Source organism: Cryptosporidium andersoni (genome assembly GCF_001865355.1).
Source record: "Cryptosporidium andersoni isolate 30847 chromosome Unknown contig_8, whole genome shotgun sequence".
In the NCBI taxonomy this organism is placed as follows: domain Eukaryota; phylum Apicomplexa; class Conoidasida; order Eucoccidiorida; family Cryptosporidiidae; genus Cryptosporidium; species Cryptosporidium andersoni.
Window position 1 is genome coordinate 68,355 of NW_027122797.1, and position 20,782 is coordinate 89,136.

The window sequence follows — 20,782 nt, forward strand, 5'->3', positions numbered from 1 at the left end:
TACTAAATTGTGAACTTCTAAAATAAGAAAGTTTCAATGTAATATGCAGAATTTATTCAACCTTGCAAGTTTGTAGTGTATTCCAAAGGTATATTGGTACACTTTGATAGAGATCTTGAAATTAATTTACTATTCAAGGATAACTCTAACAGGTTTTTGTCTCTCTGGAATAGGTTTCAATTTATTTTTGCTATGAATCCTCATATTTTCTTCCCTCTTCTTTTGAGCATTTATTTGAGTCAACTTCTTTTCTTGTATTGATTTAATGATTTTTGGTATATGATGATGCCTAGCAATTCTCTTAATCTCTGGTAAATGTTGATACTTTTCAATCAGTTTATTCCTATAAGCTAATGTTTGTCTTTCTCTGTATACCCTTGGTCCAAGAGATTGACTTGCATCGTTCTTCCATAATCTTATACAAAAATCAGATGAGCCACTTACAATAAATTTAGCATCAGCAGTATACTTTGTAGACCAAACATGTTGCATTCTTTTTGTATGATAAACATCTCTTGAGAATCCTTGATCAATGTTAAATATTCTTATAGTATTGTCTTTACTACCTGCAACAAAACTATTTCCAATAGGACTATAGTCAATATCCAATACAGCTTGAACAAAACCTTTATATATAAATCTAGCTGAATTTAATTTTCTCATATCAAATGTATACAACATTGAATCATCATTAGCAACAGTAAAGTTTAAAGGTTGTTGCGGATTCCAACAAATTGCATTTCCTTTGTTATTCATTATTAACTTTCTTAGTGGTGTTGAAGAGCGAATATCAAATAATCCTACTGAGTTATCGGATGCCGTTGTTGCCACAATATATGGTTCACTCGGATTAATTTTTGCTGTATATACAGTATCACTCCCCCAATCAAAGACCTGAATGGGAGTATTCCTATTGTGATCCCAAACTTGTATACCACTAATCCCACTACTAATTAAAGTTGATTTACTCCAGTGGTGATCTACACTATATAGTTGACAAGGAGAATGGAATATATTCTCTGAAATTATCTGTTTTCTAAAATTTTCCAAGTTATCATAACCATTACTGTTGTCTTGATCATTACCACGATCTGTTAGACAATTTATATCCATTAACTTCACATCTTCACGTTTCTCTATTTTCCACATCTGTAGTTTCTTATCATCACCACAAGAAAAAATATATTTATCATTACTAGTAACACATATCCCACGTAAAGCTCCTTCATGGGCTCTAATCATATATTCACATTTATCTTGGCTTCCCAAATTCCAATAGCGAATACTTCCATCAAAACTACCACTATAAATATCGGAGACATTATGATGAGCCCTAGCTATACATTGTACAGTGTCAGTATGGCCCTCTAAGACAGATACCAGAGGTTTTGCAAACATCTTTCGCAGTTTAACACTGGTTAATGCTCTAGTGTATTCACGAGCACGCTCAAAAGGATGTAGGCGAGGATCAGGATTATGAAATAAACGCCTTATAGAATCCCTCCTACTCCCCTCATAAATTGCAGGGTCTCTTTGTAATACTTTTATTTTCATTTTTGTATATTTAAAAAAGAGAAATACAAAAGGTAACTTCAGATACCTCTTAAAGGCGTTCTGCTACAAATATAGTAGCGCGAAAAATATTCATGTTTACATGGTCCAGATTAAAAATAGATATTCAAAAGAGATTCATTAAATAATATGTAGGGAGATATATAAAACAGTATTTATATCTTATTCTATACAAGTAGTTTGATTAAGAAAACTATGAATTAGAAATCTTAGAAGATTTCTGAATATCACCTGTAGCTACACTTGTAGATTTATCTGTTATTTCAGTTACTGAATTATGTAAATTTGAATTATCTATATTATTCATACTAGATTTCTTAGAATAAAGAGATGATATATGACCTATATCTGTAAGGCTATTAGCCCCAGTATTTTGACGAAACATTATTGGTTTCTTGGAATATGCTTGACTACATTTAATCATTTTTTGAATTTTCCCAATTAAATTTTCATTCTCAGATTCTAACATATTACATCTATCTTTTAGTTCTCTATATGTACTTTTAAGTCTTGTGTATTCTGATTCCGGTACTTTCTTTTCTGGAGGGCTAAGTAGATCAATATGAATCTTAGGAGTATATTGATTTGTCCTAAACACAAAAGCCATAGTATCAGTATCAGATGTATTTTCATCAGTGCTATTGCTAGTTTTGTTTTCTATTCCACCGAATATAGAAGGGACAATTGCTAATGGAGGTTCTTGAAAGTTGTCATTGACCCAATAAGGTTGATTAAGATCTCCATTATCTTGAGAGCTACCCTCTATATTTAAAGGTTGAATATCCCTATAAAATAACTCAGATTTTGTCGCAATTGCAAATTCTTCCTCTCTAAATACACATTGCAGTTTCTTTAAAAGTTCCTGAATAATTGTATAATGCTTTGGCAAAGGTAATCCCAAAGCGTATGCTTGCATTTGTTCTCCTAAAACTATGCTTCTATGCTTTAAATAAGAGGCTCTAGCAACAGCTTCGTCTACTTTCCATTGGTTCTGCAATTGTTGAATCCAAAAAAGAAGATTTTCTGCTTGATTTTCGGGCATTTTCCATGCCTCTTCTTGGTATTGTAGTTTAGCTTGTACCAAATCCATTTGGCGAATCAGAAGTTGAAATACATCCTGCTGTGATAATAGCTCCTTAACTGTATTTAATTGCTGTATTGACTTTTCTTGCTCCTGTCTATAATGGTTCAATATATTCTGAATTTCTTTTTTATATTTTTTATTCTCAATTAATAACTTTTGACTCGAATTTTTCAAATATTGAAGCCGAACTATTAACTTTTGTAGTGCATTATCTCCTCCTATAGCTGAAGTAATTGAATTTTGGAGCTCTTGAAATTCATTTCGGAGATTATATTTCTCCATCAGAATATCTTGATTTTCTCTTTGTAGTTGATATAATTTACTATACAAATTTGTCTTTTCTTCAATTAAAAGATCTCTTTCACTTTTTATATTACTCAAATTTTCCTTAATTTGAGTTAATTCTGCAGTTTTTTGCTCAACTGCTTCACTAGTTGCTTTTTCAGTAACATTTAATGTACTCTGTAATTTCTTCAGTTGATTTTGTAACTGGTCATTTCTACTTTCTAAAGTTTTGTTAGTATTTTCCATTTGTTTCAACTGATTCTTTAGCTTATCCATCTGCTGGGATACCTGAGTCATATCTCTAGTTCTGTAAAATGATGCTGTAGAACCTATTAAAGAATTTCCTTGCACTAACCTAGTTCTACTACCATCATTAGAAAGATCGTCATCTAAATATTCATCTGTATATCTCATTTGACCATATTGTAAGGTTTTGTTTAATGCAATACACCAACGAGAGGCTACATTTGAGGAACTTGAAGCAAATATTACAGGATTAGACTCAATACCAATTGCTTGATTATGATGTAATAACATTATTAATGTTATTTCTTTCCCTAATTTTTGCTGTAGGCCTGCTTCTTCTTCTCTTGTTATATATTCTTTCTGCAAAGCTGTACTTGAATCTATACTACTAATAATCATATCACACAAAATATATACAACTTCTAGTGTAGATCCATCTTTTCTACTAGATCCAAACATCATTCCACCTTTCATATTGAAATAGTAATGTTCCCAATTATCTTGTAATGAATTTAGGTATTGAAAAGATGTATTAATAGCTGATCCCTTATTGTTAAGTACATATAACCAACCACAACATTCGGGGTCTACAGTTGCAGCCCTTGCTAATGAGAGTAAAGATGCATCTTGAACTCTCAGCTCAACTTTATTAGTTATATTTGCTGTATCATGGGATTTTACTGCTACTTCTTTATTTTGCATTATACTAGCTATATATAAAGTTGCAGAAGTTATATATTATATTCAATTTCACATTAAAATAAAAGATAAAGAATCCCTATGGTTAGATCTTATTGAGACCCTTTATATTTCCAAAGTTTACTTTTGTATTTAATAATATAGGTTCCATATAATTTGAACATGTCATCTACATACAGGTTATGAACGCGCGCATGTCGTCTAAGTCTAGCTATTAGGTGTGATTTTGATAAACTCTAAAGGCCTCTGAAATTCCACAGTAGTGAAATTTCAACAGTATTTATATTAAAAGTCTATCTATATCTTAATAAAAGAGATACTTGGGGATTTTCATAGAATCAATATAAAAATAAAGGAGGGATCTAAGATATGATCTATCAATAGTTATCTTGGTAATACATAGTGCCATTATGGTTTAAGCTATGAAAAAGAGAAATTTTACCCGAAGAAGTGAAAATGTATCTTCTACAGAAAATTTAGGAGCAGTATCTTCATATAAAGTGGTGGATATATCCTCTCTTGATATTGAAAAAGTAGCCTCATCTTTACCAATACCTACTGCTTTAAGTAAGCTTATAAGTATTAGTAAACAGCTCCAGTATGAAATTAAAAACATTAAGAATGAACGTGATGAAGCTTATAATGCCCTAATTATACAACGAGACTATTATGAGCACTCTGGTAAAGAAGATATTTCTAAGTTAAAGGTATGTGGAGTTTATTTACGATTGATAATTGCACATTTTTACTTGAATTGTTGAGTTATACATTATAACCTCTATTTTCTCTGTTATTAGACAATTGCTAATACTATTTCCAATATTGAGCATAATGCTAAGATGAATAATTTACGAAAGGAATATGAAAAGCAGGTGAGTTAATTAAATAAAAAGAAAACTAAAAAGTATATCATTAAACTTTCAAATAGATGGATGAGATGGAATTAAATTTCCAAAATGAAAAAAAAATTCTTAGAAATAAAGTCTTACATGATGTCGAAGATTATCTTATAAAGTATAGGGATTTAGCAGTTTTAGCCACTGAAGAACTAAAGCGTCAGAAAGAAAAGATGGAAGCAATGAAGATTAGAGCAAAACAGCTTGCTGAAACAACGTGCTTGGCCTTTGAAGAAAAACTTAAGAGACAAATGAAGGAATCAATCAGAAAATATGAAGAGATGGCACAAGCTACATGCTCTAGAGTGTTAGAAAAAGAGAAGAATATGGATATACAATGGAATGAGAGAGAAAAGTGCCTAGAAAGGGAAAAAAAGGAATTTGAGAAAAGTATTCTTAAAGAATCTGAGAAACGAATAGAGGAGTTTAGAAGGGGTTATATTGAAACACAGGTTCAATTAGCAAAGGAGAGAGAAATATTCGACGACATAATTGACAAACTAAAAGAAAAGGTGAGTCGTTATAGAGGCTTGAGTTTTAATATATATTATAATTCTGTTATTTATAGATTGCACGTGAATGTGATGATTTTGAGTCCGAGATACAGCATAGATTTGCAGTAGCCTTTAATATAGATGAGGATGAGGTACAAAGGCGCCTTTCTAACTATAGTGAAGCTCTAAAGAAAAGCCAGTTAAAAGCTCAAGAAGCAAAAGATTAAATTAAATAGCGCTAAATAAGATCATTTGAAAATGGTACCGCTTCAGGTGGTATTACATTTAACTAGTAGGTCTTCTTTATTGTTACGGGAATATGTTATATTCTGGAGAAAGGATCTCCTATATTTAGGCTTTTAATCATGGGTTTTCCTATATTCTCTTCAATTGTACTATTCACATTACTTTTGGGTCCTTATTTTGTAATTAACTCATATACATCTCTAAATGATGCTGTAGGCACATCACCACTTTTGGTTGCATCTATACTACATTGTGTAGCATATAACTTTACCAGAGCTTTAGTTTTGGCTTCTATACCAGTCTTGAAGCCACAAATAGTTCATTATTTCAATATAATGACTCGTTCAATCTCACTAATATTTATGTGGAACTTAATAACAGGGAAAGTAGCCAAACAATATGAAGTGGATACTCGCTTGAAATTTTCAGCATTAGTATGGAGTGCGACAAGTGCTTGTTTATCTTATTTTATTCCTCTGGCATTTGACAAATCTTTATCAGCTGACTTCTCAATGGGATATATTTATAAAATATTATTGTCTTATGGAGCATCTTTCTCTGCACTATCTAGTATATATGGAACTTATATGTTTACTAAAACAAATTATTTTGAAAGAAAAAAGGCCATATGTTTGTCTTTACTAACTAGTTGTGGTATTCAATTAATTTCTAATATTATAATGGATTTGATAGGTCCTTATTATATATCAGTACTATTAAACTTACTCTTGCAGATCATTCTTGCAAGGATTACACTTTATAAGGTAAATTCTAATAAGGTCCGACAGAACAATAAAAAGGAGAAACTTAAGAAGAAGTAATGTCAAACATGTTTGTGAAGTATATTGTTATATAAAAGTGTCCTAATTAATATAAAGGCTATATACAAGGTAATGTACATTTGAATTGATTAGTACTTTTTTAAGCATTAAGTTCTAGAGATTTATAGTGATTTTGACATTAATAGCTTCAGTAATAGTCTACACAACAACTAATAGGAGTATTCTTAAGTAACTAAGTTAATTCTCAATACTTATTTGAGTATGGATGTTCTTGCTAATTGGGTGTCTTTGTTGGTTTGGAAGAGGATCCACAAGGTGATTTCTATTAAATCCAACAAAACACCAAATGACAGTTACAACAATAAATACTAAGATAAACACTGCAATACTACAAGGAGCAGATACTAAGGGATTTGCAAAGTTTATTGCAGAGTATACAAAACCCAAATCTCGGTGATCTTGAGGATTGGGTAGCCTTAAAAAGTAGTATATAATAGTAAATACCAAATATGTAACACAGAACATAAATGGGAATAAGACATGAGCCAAAAAGTATGGAATAGTGGTAAAATATGTGTCTAGAGTGATACAAAATGCCACAATACCATGCTTGTTGAAAGTTAGATATGAGAATCCATCAATTCCTGTTGGAGCTACAATACTCATAGACCAATATACAATTGCAACTATATAGGTTGCAGGAAATGAAATAGAATAAAGTACCCATATTAAGCGATAACGAAATGGAATCTGAACCAAATTATTATTTCTGAAGTTATTTGAATTAGAAAGTTCACTTAAATTATCTAATGGATCAGCCAAGATGGGATGTTCATCATCGGGTGTCCTAATAACTTTGAATTCATTTCTTTTCAAGTATTCACAAATTCTAACAAATACATTTGTACTCCTTGATCTTATTTTCACCTTCTTCTTAACACTTTTTGCACTATGGCTGTCACTGGAATGATCCCTTGTTGATGATGATGATGATGACAAATATCCACTTCTTTGTGCACTGTGATATACATCCAAACCTTTATTCGTAGTATTTATTAGTTCTGTATTAAAGGCAATGTCATTAGTTGAATCATTGTATGTGCAGATATTTGGAGCTGATTCTTCGTTTATAGCAATATTTATTTCTTTATTTCTTGATGAATTTACAGGAGATTCATGGGATGTTGATACTGACTGCACGCTTGAATTACTAATAGAGGCATTCAATTTTTGATTCTCCAAGTCAATATCTTCCATATATGGACCATTTGTTATTTTCTTTTTCATATTATTTACATCCATAATTGGATATGATGAAGCAACACGAGGTATTTCTGGACAGTTATATTGGTGATCCTGATCACAGCTTTCATAAGCTGAGGAAGAATCTGTTGCATTTGGGGATTCTTCTTGAGTAGAAATAACTTCTCTATGCATCTCAACGCATGGACGTCTTCTTTGTATCTGTAACCTTTTCATATTTATATTGTGGGAGTAAGATTTTTTTGTTATTATTATCCCAGTAAGGTAATATAGTATTACAATTGTATATGTCCAATTAGTGACATATACAGCCCAAAATTGTAGATCATCGATTGAATAGTAGTGATATATATCCCAACCAGTCATAGCAAGTAGATACAAGAATACTAAAATTCTAAATGTCAGTAAACCCCATTGTGGTAATAACCAGGAACAGCAGAAATAGAGGGATGGGTCAAATTCTTTAAATTTAAACCGAATCCTTGGTATTATACTGGCCGAATTGAATTCCCATTGGTAACGTCTAAATATTAGTCTCAGGCCTCTCCTAAATCTTTCGGTAAAGTCATCCATTTACCTTTATAAAAAATATCTCAAATCTTCACTATAATAATCTCAATTGCAAGTAGTTATCAAAAAATCCGCTTCAATTTGTGTTTATAAATCAAAATTGCATTATATTATTAGTTACCTTCTAGTGGGACAGATCCTATATTACAGCAAAACTTTGGAATAGTAATGACTTTTAGAGAAGTCCCGAACTCCCTTACGGCCAATTAATCAATGATTAATTCTGCAGCGGAGACCTACGGTACCTGATTTATACCGTAATGCCGTCAATATTTAAAGTCATGTTGCGTCTGAGTCTATATAGACAAATTCTTTTTTTATTATTATCTAAAGTAAAAGTTAAATAAACTATATCCAAAAATAAAATATGTAGTGATTAGATATCTTATTACTCTATCTATCCCTATATAATTTGCTAGTAAAGCTTGTAAAAGGAATTTTAATTATCAAGTAAAAGTGTATCAACTTTGATAATAGCGCCAAAAAAAGCGCGTGATAGGTAATTTTGGATCTTTTTTTATGGAGTCATGTAAAGTTCCTATCATTGGATAATCTAGCAAAAATTTAAGATTTACCTACTTACAAGAAATATTAAACCTCTTAGATACTTGAAACGCATATTTTTGGTGACTATTTATCTATCAGATAGTTAATATAACTGATTTTTTATTTATTGGAATTTTTTAACTTTGGATTTAGTTTCTTCGTATTTTTATAGAACTTGAAAGAGTATAAATGTAAATTTGACATACATAAACAGAAGAATCTACAATATAGCTTTTAAATAATTTCCATTTTCATGAATAATGGATGCAAAGCAGTACTTTTACATCTGGAAGTAGCCGTCATGTCTTTATGGGACTAATCTGTAATATTCTGACAATATTGTACTTTAAGATTATAATTGAGTAATGAGACGCAAACATTGTGAAAAATTTGTGTTTTGGATTAAGAAGGCTGGATATGGACTCATCAACTAGGGCAAGCACAGTATTTACTTTACCTAAATTTCCATCTCCATATGATAGAAGCCGTGTAGCCTCAGTAGAAGAATTTGAAAAGGTAAACAATATAGAAAATGAAACAAAAAATGAGACAAATATTTGTGTTGTAAGACCTGAAATTAGGAAAACTGGTATTGGTTTAAGTAGAGTAAATGAATTGGAGGTTCAACTAAAAGTGAAGGAGAAAATAATAGAAGAACTTTTGGAAGAAAATAATAAATTAGTTAATAATATGAACTCTATTGAGTTAGCAAGAGATGAGGAAAGAGTTCGTATGCAACAAGGGACCGAGAGAATTTTGCAACAAGTTGTTGAAGACAACGAATGGTATAAAGCGAATTTTGTAGAATTAAAGAACGACCTAGAGAAAGCAATTGTTCAAGTAAAATCTAAAAGTAAAGAATTATCTAACCTTGAAAAAAGGTGTAAATTACTTATTGAAGAGAAGGATACATTAAAACAACATTCGGAGAAAATTTCAGCTCAATATCTTAAGTCAGTTAATCAAATAGAGCTTTATAGGAAATGTATTGATAAAATAATAGGAGTAACAGGAAAGTTTATTGGAAGCTCAGAAGGATATTTTCCTAGTTACTATGGCAATAGTTGCAATATAATTAAGATACTTGACAATATTGCTGATTTATTAATTAATAAGTCAAATATCCGAAAGGCTCTTAAATTGATTTTAGAAATCAAAGATAGGGTAAGGGATGCTGAAATAGAGATATTTACGATAAAGGATAATACTTTTTGGAATGGAGATAATGATATGTTTGAATTAGGGATTAGTGATTTAGATAAAACTGTGGAAAATGATTATAATATTGAGAACAATAAAGACCAATATTTAGAGAAAGATATATCTATAGAGAAGGCATCTGATAGTGGATTACCGTCAAATATTTTGCAGTTAAAATATAACTTTTTATTGAAAGATTTAGAAGAAGCAAAAAATGAGATAAAAAAGCTTAGAAAAGAAGTAATTTCAAGAGGAGAGAAGATAGAAGCAATGAAGAAGCAAAATTATGAAGTTCGGAAGGTGAGAAGTCCAGACAACTCTGTGGTTGAGATCCTCAAATCACAAATTGATGATTTAAAGAGTGAAAAAGTAAAGTTACTCAAAGAATTATCAGATATGAAAAATAAAAAATTTAAAAATAGGAAGGAATGCAAAAAATCTACTATACTTGAAAAATACACAGACTCTAGAGAAAGTGAAAGTGATAGTGACATATCTTATCTGGAAGTATATAGAGATACAGAAAACTTATCTATTAGAAGTGATGATTCTTGTATTCAAGATCATAATAGTACTATATTTGGAGACAATTTGGATAATAAGGGAATTGATGCTGTTGCTATAGAGGAGTATCCAGACTTTGTTAATTATAATAATCAATATTTAGATTTTAATACAAAGCAGTCTGTAGATGAAATTATAAAAAAGTACATAAAATATCCTTTAGAGGGACATTTGAAGAGACAAAGTGTACAGAAGAGACTTATTCAGCGTAATCGGTATTACTCATAAATAATTGTGGTGTTAATATTTAAGATGATCTTTTCTATGAGAGATTAGCACCTTGTGATTTAAGATCCATACAACCAGTTTTTCTAAGAGGCGCTTTGTAATCTGAGCTGTAACCTGAGCGTGTTGCACATTAATTTGGAGCTTACTAGAAATAACATAAACGATTGCATAAATAATAAATAGGAATACGAGTATTTGATTAAATTTTATACACCTTAGAGGTAATAATTAAGTTTTTTAGTGATGGGATATACTCTCAATCAAAATGATTTGACAGAATTTATGGAAGTATTAGAAACCAGATTATCAACCTGTGAGAAATTAATTAATATAAAGGAAGGAGATACTGGCACTCATACCTTTGAACTTCAAGAAAGTAGTGATAAAAATAAAGGAGCAAACAATATCTTGCAAAGTAGGATGACAATAGGGCAAAGCACAGCAATTGCAAATTTAGAACATGATATCTATCAACTAAGAACAGTAATATCTCAGGATGAAAAGATACCATTAAATGAGAAGTTGGATTTTATTGAAGGGATTATTAGAAAAGTATATAGTTTAGGACCATTGGAGGAATGGCAGTCGTATTATGATAGCATAAAAGCATATATTGAAACAGATTCCGCAGATTTTGAGGCTGCACTTTTGACTTTAGATGCAAGAAAAGCATATATAATGGAACACTATTATGAATTTGAGTTACTTAGAAGACAGATGAAAGATCTAAACGATTTACTACCATTTGTGAACTATGAAATAGATGAAAGTAATTTTAATGAACTTTTAAAAAAGATTGATGATTTAGAAATTAAGGGTAGAAAACTAGGATATGAAGCTCAGCAATTATGGGAAGATATACAAGATATTTCATTTTTATATTCAAATTTTATATTAAAGTATAATGTCTATGTGGCACAAAACAAGTAGAGACAAAAGGTATTTTAAAGTAAAGATGATAGAAGGCTGAGATGTATAAATATATACTTGTTATAATACTGAAACGTATTGCTTACTACTATTGTAATATTAACAAAGTTATTGTATAGTGTTATTAAAATAACTGTGAATTATTACTATTTCTCTTCGTATTTCTAATAATATCTTTTAACATGTTAATTCTTTGGCTGATATCATTAGTTTTAGATAATTCATTAATTAACTCTTCCTTTGACATTATAGGTTGAGGTGTATTACTTCTTAATGGAGATCGAATATTTTCACTTTTCATATTTAATTCAAAATATTTATCATTGTGTTTAAGTTTCTTTTCAGAATACGACTTTGTTGAAGATTTGCCGATACTCTGTAGTGGAACTCCATCTATAATATCATCAAGTTCATTTTGAACACGTCTGATAGTGGCTAATGTTGAGCGAATAGTTGAAGGTTTCGTTCCATATACTGCAGTATCATTGTATAAGTCAATAATACGTTTAGATTCAATTAATGACGGAGTTATTTTTCTATTATAGCTTCTAGGTTTATCTATAGTAGTTCTTGAAGAAAAATTTCCACCTGAAAAGGGTCTATTACGATATATTTTGTTGTATAAATTGCTATTAAAATTTGTAGTATTACTAGTACTGTTCCTATATTTTTCATTTCCTCTTAGTTCAGATATATTAAAAGTACCACGAGATAATGGAGAATCAAGAAATACTGATCTATCAAGGTTCTGAGGCACTGATATTTCTGTCAACATCTCTTTATCTAAAGTTTGATCACTTCTAAAAAAAGACATAGCTTTATTTTCCTCTTCAAAATTATCCAACTTTCTATTGAAAGCGAAATTATCGTGTTTAGTACTACTGACTCCATCAGTTAGTGCATCGTATTCACATTGTACCATCTTGTCTTGGATTGATCTTTCATTAAATTGCAAGTTTCTCATAACTTCAGTATTCTGATCGGTCTTATTATCTATTATTTTAATTTCCTCTATATTAGACTTATCTTTATTATCTTCATTAATAATAACATCTACTTGGGTATCTTCTTTTGTATTATCAGAAAACCTTCTATGTACACAAGAGCATTGAACTTTATTTCCATCAAATTGCAATTTTTCCTCAATTTCACTATTTAGACTTGCAATACTTGTCTCTAGCATATTGTTTTCTAGTTGTAATAGTTTTACTAGGTCATTTAGGTCTTCAGATACATTTGATCTATGCCCATTTAAATATAAAGACTTTAAGTGAAATGGATATACAATACCTGATTCAAATATTCTCATTATCAAAAAATAATCATTAGGGTGAAACTCAATATTATTAATTATACTAGCAGAGTTATCTCGATCTTTAAAGTCATTTGAGCATTTCACTAATTCCATCAATTTATTTTCTCCATTTTCATCAACACAACTTGATACTTTGAGGACTATATCAGCAAAATCAAGCATGGTATATTTTGAATTTGTAAACTTTCCAAAACTTTTCTTTAGTGAATTCCAAGTGTAAATACCTTCCCATGGACCACCAAGCTTAGCAGCAATATCAGGTGGTGAAAACGAAGTTAGTGATAGCTTCATGGCATATTTTCCCTCACCATATGTAAGTACAGATACAACAAGCTTGAATTCTATTCCCTTATATATAACTTCAGTTGATTTACGTGATACATGCTCCAAATTCATAGATTCCATGTGAGTTAAGTTTCACTGTCCACAACCCATCCATAACTTAAAAATAAATTTAAAATTATAGTTAGTCCAAAATATCTAAAAATTTTTCAAGTTAGGTAAAGTACACAATCTAATTGTATGTATAAAATCATAGTGAGCCTCTATTGCCATTTGAAGCTTTACTTGTACTAAACTTGAGGTATTCTTCTGTTGCTACTACATAATAAATTACTTGAGATAAAGCGCCTATCAATACCGCCACATTTTAATCTGGTGCTGCATTACTACAGTTCTAGTAGTTACTAATGCATCTAGAAATATTGCACTATTTAATAAAAAGAAGTTAATAATTAGCTACTCTGTAATAGTTTATAAACACAAGTGTCCAAAGTACATTACTATTCAAGGTGGAAGTTGCCGTATAGTATATAGAATTAATGACCTTTGAGTTGCACAATGCACGAAATTTCAAAGCTTTTGTTATTGTAAAACATAGCAAGTATGGCTATTTAGTACTAAAGTCAGCTTCAGATAAGTCTAAAAAACTGGGGCAATGTGAACTACCAGGTGGTAGGCTAGAAGAGAATGATTTCGTTGGAGAGTCAGATCAAACAAAAATATTTCAAAGAGCAGCAGCTCGTGAACTTTTCGAAGAAACAGGGATTGATGTAAGATATAATATGCAGCGCCTTATAAAATTTGAAAATACAAGAATCCCAAGGAAGTGGCAATTCTTCTATTTGGAAATAAATGATGATGATCTTAATAATATTTTAAAGAGCCATTATGACAAGAATTATATAAAAAAATCCAGTTCAGGTGAGGGTTCAATACTACGTTTATCTAGTGAACATGACTCATTTATGTTCATAAAAGACTTAAAAGAAGCAGCTAAGAGTATACAAAGGCATAGCCAAGGTGTGTGTTCAAAGGCACTAATTCTGTTGGACAACCCGGAAACTAGTATAGAATAAATCACAATTTAGTATTTAAATATCCTTAAAGTCGTTATATTTATTCAGGCTTGATTTTCTTAATCCATGAATCTAATGTTACACTAGCATCAATAAGAACTTTATTAGGATCTTCTGCAAATGATGATGTCCCACTTCCAGTAGGTGGATCAACATTTGCCCAGGGTACTAAAGAGGTTGATATATACATTGACTTCGTAGGGGGAGTTTCACCAAGAGTACTCATATTTGTAGAGCTTAGTACTGAATCAGTAGTATCGCATGAACTCCGTTTCCTATTTCTGCTAAGTGCATTTACAGCAGCAGCAACATTGGCACCAACAATCATATTTGCACGAGTAGCAGCAGCTACTGCAGGATTTGCTGTACTAAATAACATTGAGGTTGGAGTCCCAGCTACTGTAAACATACTATATGGATTATTTGTAACAATAGGAAATGGTATTATAGGTTGTGGATGTCTAAATCCAGCTACTGTAACTGCAGCTGCAGCTGCAGCGTATCTTGCTCTAGCAAGTGAGATAGCTGCATCATTCATCCTTTGTTGGATTGCAACTGCAGCTGCAGTCATTGATGAAGATGTTGGAATATTAGAGTTAGTTAAGGTAGTTTGTTTGCTTAAAGATTTAAGAGACCTAACTGCACTTGATCCAGAGGAGTTGTTGATTTGTGTCTTTAAAGAGCTCATTGCATTTACTACAGATTGCTGGTTTGCAGAGTTGTGATATACAACACTCCTAGCAACATTTTGACGCCCAATATAAGCTGTACCAGATGGAATTATAATTTCATGTAAACCGCAAGCTACAAAACAATCAAGAAGATACTCTTCAGCTATTTTTTGAGCTCTTTTCCTGTAGCATTCCCATCCTCCAGTAGCTTCATCTGCCTCTGTGAGATCATGAGGAAATTCAACAGGGTAATTATTAAGAGTTTTAATAAATCTTTCTAAAATAACTTGACGCTCCTCATACTCTGCTTCTGCTTTAGTTGGTAGCAAAGGACAACTCCTTCTAGTATGCATCCTTCCAGACAAACCGCACAATGAGCAATATGACCTAGTCTGAAACTTGGAGTCAAATCCAGGATTTTTTGCTAGTGCAGCTAAATCTTCTAGAGAATTAATCTTAGTTCCATCAGCTAATTGAATTGGTTGACCTGTTTCAACATCTATTTGAGTGACTCCAGAAGGTACAGAAACCTTTACAACTTCCAGAGGATATGAACATCCTGATATATCGTGGAATGGAAGCAAGCAATTGTCACACAATCGTAACCATTCACCTGGAGGACGCATCCATGGACTTCTCCGTAGGCTTCCAATGTTGAAGTCCTCTGTAGAACTATTTGTAATTGGACCAGTTTCTCCCGAAACTTTATCGCTACCTGTTAGCTCTGAAGTTTTGTCGCTACTTATTGATCCTGTTATTGAGCCTTCTCTTTCTCTAGAAGCACCTGCAATTATAGCAGCTTCTTGTTTAGCATTATCTTGAATATACTCTTGTTGTAATTGATACAAAAGTGGGGGGAAGAATCTTTCAAAGCCTTTCCGTATCTGAGCCTCTGTATTTTTCCAAATAGCTTCAATATTTCGTTTCCTCCCGGGTATGTAAGGAGTTAAGCGATGATTGTTGCCTTGAATACTACTACTTGGACCTGAAGATGTCCCAAATCCTAACTGATCAAGAGTTTTTTGACCTGACTTAAGAACATCTGATTTGAGCTGTTCATTCATCTTTCTGCGCCTTTGCTGCTCCTCTATTAGTTGCTGTTTAGAAAGTTTTTTGCGAATCTCTTGCTGTTGTAGAGCTTTACATTTTGAACATAAAAATACAATCATTGAATCCCTAGATACATTCCAACCTCTCTTATTTAAGTTTTCAAAAAAGCTATCCAAAACTTGATGTCTAGCATATTCTGGAGGAAAGCAGTCAATACAAAATGTTGTTGGACATTCACTACAGTGAATCAATAAGCCACCAGCTTGAGTAGCTCTTCTAAAGCATAAGCAACATTCATGCCATGGACAGATCCATGTTTTTGGAGGGACCTTGTCTAATCCTAAACATTGAGACCAATGGTAAGACTTTGGGCATCTACTACAGTTAATCAAGCCAAATTTACGCATATACTCATCTGATTGAGCAAATGACTTATTATTACGAGATGAAGATGAAGTATTTCCAGAATTTGTCGCAACATCACCAAAATTTGGAGGTGAACCACAACATCCGTTAATAGAAGTACTTTTGTTTCCATTCTCAGTATTTTTATTGCTGTTTTCATTTCCCTTTGTATTCCCAACTCCATCAGCTTTACTTTGACCACAGCGAAAGCACCAACGTTCATGTTTCAATATCAACTTCTTATCTTCATTCACCTTTGATCGAGATTCCCAGTGTAATGGATCATAAATAGGAGGAGGAGGTTTGCGGGTACGTTTAGATCTCCACAATATACCGTCATCATCTCCTCCACTTGTAGTTGGAGATATAGCCACTGTAGATACATCACCAGATATGTTAATTTCCAATATATCATCAGCTGGAGATGTACTAACTGTAGTTGCACCTATAGAGCAAGTGGGATTAGGTCCGGTATTTCCCCCCTGAACAGTTCCAGTTTCATCCATCTCATCACACAAAATTTCAGTTATATCAACCTCTTCAGTATCTAATACTTCAGGTTTATCTTCTCCCAATTCACCTTTTTCTTCTTTTTGCATCAGTACATCTTCATCTGGTATAGGTACTCGCTTCCTTTCCATAAGCTCTTCCAAATTCATCTCAAAAATGTTAGAAGTATCATCCATGTGCATAAGTGCCTTCCTACCATATCTCACAAGTTTAGTAACCTCTTCTGCAGAAAGCTTCTCTTCAGGAGCAAAAGATGAGTCATGTATATCCTTTTTTACCTTGCTTTCCTGCTTTCCTAAGAGCTCATCTTCTCTTTCTTCTTCTCTAGCTTTTATTACCATCTTATCCAATTTAAGCTTTTGCTCACGGCCAAAAACCATTCTCTCTTCTACACTCCATTCAGTAACAAGTTTCCATATACATACATCACGAGTCTGACCAATGCGATGGGCTCTATCAACTGCTTGTAAATCTACAAATGGATTCCAATCTTCATCATACATAACTACATGATTTGCACTCACTAAGTTTATTCCTAGACCTCCTGCCCTTGTACAAATCAAATATATGAATACATAGTTATCTGGAAGACCAAATTCTCGGATATCTAATTCACGAATAAGTTTATTAGTACTCCCATCAAGTCGCATATATTGCCATCCTCTCCATAAACAATAGTTTTCCAGTTCATCTAGTATTAGTTGAAATTGAGTAAATATCAAAACTTTATGCATTCTACAACGTCTCTTTGGTTTATCTGAGGTATTAATATTGGTGAAGTTTTTGTTTTCTAACTTTTCCGATTTATAATTATTTTCTTTAGTATTTTCGATTACCTCATCATTCCGTTCAGTTTTAATTTGTTTGTTATCACTGTTTATTTCCTTGTCATACATATAGTGAGAATAAAGATCTACAAATACTTTCTCTGAAGAGAAACTCTCTTCATTCTCGTCAAAATCTGAACATGTTCTCCGCTGCTCCTCGTAGCCCTTCTCAAAAGACAAAGTTCCAACAGTTGTCTTTGTATCTCCACTCTTACTATCCTCCATCCCTTTACATCTTAGCTCACTGATCCTCGATTTTATCGAGCGAATTTGCTCAGTAATATATTTGTTGTGACTCTCTTCATAATCTGAAATATAATAACAGTTTTCTCTATGCAGTTGCATTAATAACTTATCTAAAAAAAATAATTTAGAAGATCCTTTGACGTGCTCCCAACCAAATATGCTCTTTAGCTTGTAAGCATCACCAGTAACTTCATTTAAAAGCTCAGGAGAGGCCTCTGTAAATACACTGAATAACTTGTCAAGCTGGGTACTTCTAGCTACCAATCCACGAGGATGTGAACAGCAAATCCTCATTTTAATTACTAATCCTAAAAGTTTCCTAAATGAAACATCCCCATGAATATTCCCTACATCAAGAAGTCGTTTATACCATTGCCATCCAAAAGGAGATAGTGGAAGCCAAATATCTCTAATAATCTTGTCTGGAAGTTTAATTACCAAATCCTTAGTCCTTCTTAGTAAGAGTTTTTGTAAAAGACGATGGAACAATTTTATACGTTTTGAGTCCACTTTAATACCTAAATTATCCAAATCCTCTATTTCATCATCAGAACTTGCACAAGAAGATCCAATAGTCGAACCAGATGTTACTGCACTCTTCGTTATATCTTTCATTTGAAATATCTTTTCAAAAATTTCAGAATCCTGTAGAATATCAGGAAAGAGAAAATTTAGTAATGTGAACAGTTCTCGCAGAGAATTTTGTAAAGGGGTTCCAGTTAATAAGACTCGCATTGATCCACTAACTCTATCCATTGAGTGTCTAATTCGTCCCCCTTCATTCTTAATCCTATGAGCTTCGTCCAGAATTATGCATTGCCAACGGAAATTATCCACAAAAAAGGATTCTTCAGTGACTACAGTCTCATATGTGGTAATATACAAGTCATATAACCCATCCGCAGCAACAGGGTCCATCATTGCATGTTCACGTTCCCATCTACTGCCACATATCTTTGTTATTGTTAGATTAGGAGTAAATCTCCGAACTTCTCTTGCCCAGTTCCCAACTGTTGATAAAGGGACAACAATTAAATGAGGACCTGTAATACCTAAAGCTTTTAAACATGATAGAAATGTCAATGTCTGAATAGTCTTACCAAGTCCCATTTCATCTGCTAAAATAGCCCCACCTTTTATCAAAAAAGCATCTAAAAGCCAATGAACTCCAAATCTTTGATAATCTTTTAATTCTACCCCCTCACTTAAGATCTGAGTCGACTTTTCCTTTGCTTTTTGTTGAGCTTCATAATATCTATAAGCATCTTCACTATTTTCACTATTAAGCCTACAATCTTCTGCTTCTACATCCTCATCAATCCTTATCTTCCGAATTCTGCCACTTTTACTGTTTGTATTCAGTTTCTTGGCATTTTCTGCATTTCGTTTTAGGCGCTCCATAACTTTTCGGGAAACAAAAGGTGATATAGCTTGCCTGTTTTCCCACAAAAATATATCACGGTTTATTGTTGATTGCTTTATTTGCTTCTTAATACAATTCTGCCACTCCTGAGAAAGTTTATATCTTTCAGACTTCGTCATCCGTTTATGCCTCATATTTTTTAAAGGGTCTTCACCTCTACAAACTGGACATTTCCATTTATCACTATCAAAAGCAAAAACCTCCGTCTCTATACATTTAGGATGATATGAATATGTGCAAAAATCACATCCAAGAAGTTTTCCAGTCTTCTGACATACATAACATGTATCACTATTAATATCTGTGTCATCATTCGTCTTCTTTGTTCCTCCTAAAGTTCGCACATCACCATTCTGTTTATCCTTCTTTTTACATCCCATATCTGTTTCACAATTTGGACAATACCACATTGGTACATCTGGTTCTTCTGTTAGCCCTAAACACCTTAGATGAGCAGATTTTGGGCATCCATCGCAGTATAACATTGTATCTCCTGTATCATCATCTTTACAAATATAGCAAAACTCGTCATTATTTTTGCAATCTGGACAATAAAATGAGTCTTCCAATGTTACATCACTTCCTATCAAATTGCAGTTGCGTAGACAGTCCCAGTGATACACTTTACCACACTGTGAACATTTTACATCTATATCCGTATCACGGCAAATATCGCAATAACGTCTCAATCCCTTTGTTTGTCGACTCATAATATATCTGAGGAGTTCTTATTGGTAATTTAAAAGCAGATTTATAGACCCTGTTATCAGTCACAGTATATAAACAGGATTACAAATTCTTATAATACACCTCTGCTTCTATAATATACACAAATTGTTGAGTTAGGTATCCTAATATAAATCCATAATACAAGGCACGGGACAATTGTATTAATTTATTATACCAAAAAAAAATCCTCACCTTAAATTTATCTACTTTTGTGCAAAATATTTAATGGAGCAGACATACAGACGTACAGACGTATTGACTGCCCAACTGTATGTATGGTTACTTGCTGTTATATCACGCGTCTGTCTGCACCTATTGTCCGCTTGAACAATATCTCTCTAAACAATGAGACGTCATTTCAATCATACCTCAAATTTCCCACCTCTTATATTCTATTCATTTTCAAAATCTTTTTTATTTTGGAACTAATGAGATTTGTCTATAAAACCTTCTTTAGTTTGATTACACAAGTACTTAGCGTCACCTATATAAATAAGTTGTGGGGACTTAATATTCCTATTTCTATTGCACCTAGTAAAGTGGTATGAGGAGCTGACATGATATTACACTTTAAAGCATGGAAAATATAAATATTTAAATATAGAGATATTATGGAACACTTTGTGTTAACTGTTAGGTACAA

At 32.3% G+C, this 20,782-nt stretch overlaps 10 protein-coding genes across 10 annotated transcripts; 5 read left to right on the forward strand and 5 right to left on the reverse strand.

Annotated features, from left to right (window-relative positions):
- Positions 1-129: 129 nt before the first annotated feature.
- cand_037620 (SOF1-like domain-containing protein) lies at positions 130-1,554 on the reverse strand (the record flags this gene model as incomplete). The annotated part of the gene is made up of 1 exon (XM_067213987.1): positions 130-1,554. One exon carries the CDS (start codon positions 1,552-1,554, stop codon positions 130-132), a length of 1,425 nt encoding a protein of 474 aa, XP_067069800.1.
- A 211-nt stretch (positions 1,555-1,765) lies between these two features.
- cand_037630 (uncharacterized protein) lies at positions 1,766-3,889 on the reverse strand (the record flags this gene model as incomplete). The annotated part of the gene is made up of 1 exon (XM_067213988.1): positions 1,766-3,889. One exon carries the CDS (start codon positions 3,887-3,889, stop codon positions 1,766-1,768), a length of 2,124 nt encoding a protein of 707 aa, XP_067069801.1.
- A 419-nt stretch (positions 3,890-4,308) lies between these two features.
- Positions 4,309-5,503, forward strand: cand_037640 (uncharacterized protein; the record flags this gene model as incomplete). Its single annotated transcript, XM_067213989.1, has 4 exons — positions 4,309-4,593; positions 4,684-4,758; positions 4,815-5,294; positions 5,351-5,503. 4 exons carry the CDS (start codon positions 4,309-4,311, stop codon positions 5,501-5,503), a joined length of 993 nt encoding a protein of 330 aa, XP_067069802.1.
- Positions 5,504-5,641: 138 nt separating this feature from the next.
- Positions 5,642-6,343, forward strand: cand_037650 (uncharacterized protein; the record flags this gene model as incomplete). The annotated part of the gene is made up of 1 exon (XM_067213990.1): positions 5,642-6,343. One exon carries the CDS (start codon positions 5,642-5,644, stop codon positions 6,341-6,343), a length of 702 nt encoding a protein of 233 aa, XP_067069803.1.
- A 198-nt stretch (positions 6,344-6,541) lies between these two features.
- cand_037660 (uncharacterized protein) lies at positions 6,542-8,140 on the reverse strand (the record flags this gene model as incomplete). Its single annotated transcript, XM_067213991.1, has 1 exon — positions 6,542-8,140. The coding sequence occupies one exon, from the start codon at positions 8,138-8,140 to the stop codon at positions 6,542-6,544; it is 1,599 nt and encodes a 532-aa protein (XP_067069804.1).
- A 960-nt stretch (positions 8,141-9,100) lies between these two features.
- Positions 9,101-10,675, forward strand: cand_037670 (uncharacterized protein; the record flags this gene model as incomplete). The annotated part of the gene is made up of 1 exon (XM_067213992.1): positions 9,101-10,675. The coding sequence occupies one exon, from the start codon at positions 9,101-9,103 to the stop codon at positions 10,673-10,675; it is 1,575 nt and encodes a 524-aa protein (XP_067069805.1).
- Positions 10,676-10,918: 243 nt separating this feature from the next.
- Positions 10,919-11,605, forward strand: cand_037680 (uncharacterized protein; the record flags this gene model as incomplete). Its single annotated transcript, XM_067213993.1, has 1 exon — positions 10,919-11,605. The coding sequence occupies one exon, from the start codon at positions 10,919-10,921 to the stop codon at positions 11,603-11,605; it is 687 nt and encodes a 228-aa protein (XP_067069806.1).
- Positions 11,606-11,729: 124 nt separating this feature from the next.
- cand_037690 (uncharacterized protein) lies at positions 11,730-13,325 on the reverse strand (the record flags this gene model as incomplete). The annotated part of the gene is made up of 1 exon (XM_067213994.1): positions 11,730-13,325. The coding sequence occupies one exon, from the start codon at positions 13,323-13,325 to the stop codon at positions 11,730-11,732; it is 1,596 nt and encodes a 531-aa protein (XP_067069807.1).
- A 416-nt stretch (positions 13,326-13,741) lies between these two features.
- cand_037700 (NUDIX family protein) lies at positions 13,742-14,278 on the forward strand (the record flags this gene model as incomplete). Its single annotated transcript, XM_067213995.1, has 1 exon — positions 13,742-14,278. The coding sequence occupies one exon, from the start codon at positions 13,742-13,744 to the stop codon at positions 14,276-14,278; it is 537 nt and encodes a 178-aa protein (XP_067069808.1).
- A 40-nt stretch (positions 14,279-14,318) lies between these two features.
- cand_037710 (SNF2 family N-terminal domain-containing protein) lies at positions 14,319-20,120 on the reverse strand (the record flags this gene model as incomplete). The annotated part of the gene is made up of 1 exon (XM_067213996.1): positions 14,319-20,120. One exon carries the CDS (start codon positions 20,118-20,120, stop codon positions 14,319-14,321), a length of 5,802 nt encoding a protein of 1,933 aa, XP_067069809.1.
- Between the last annotated feature and the right edge of the window lie 662 nt (positions 20,121-20,782).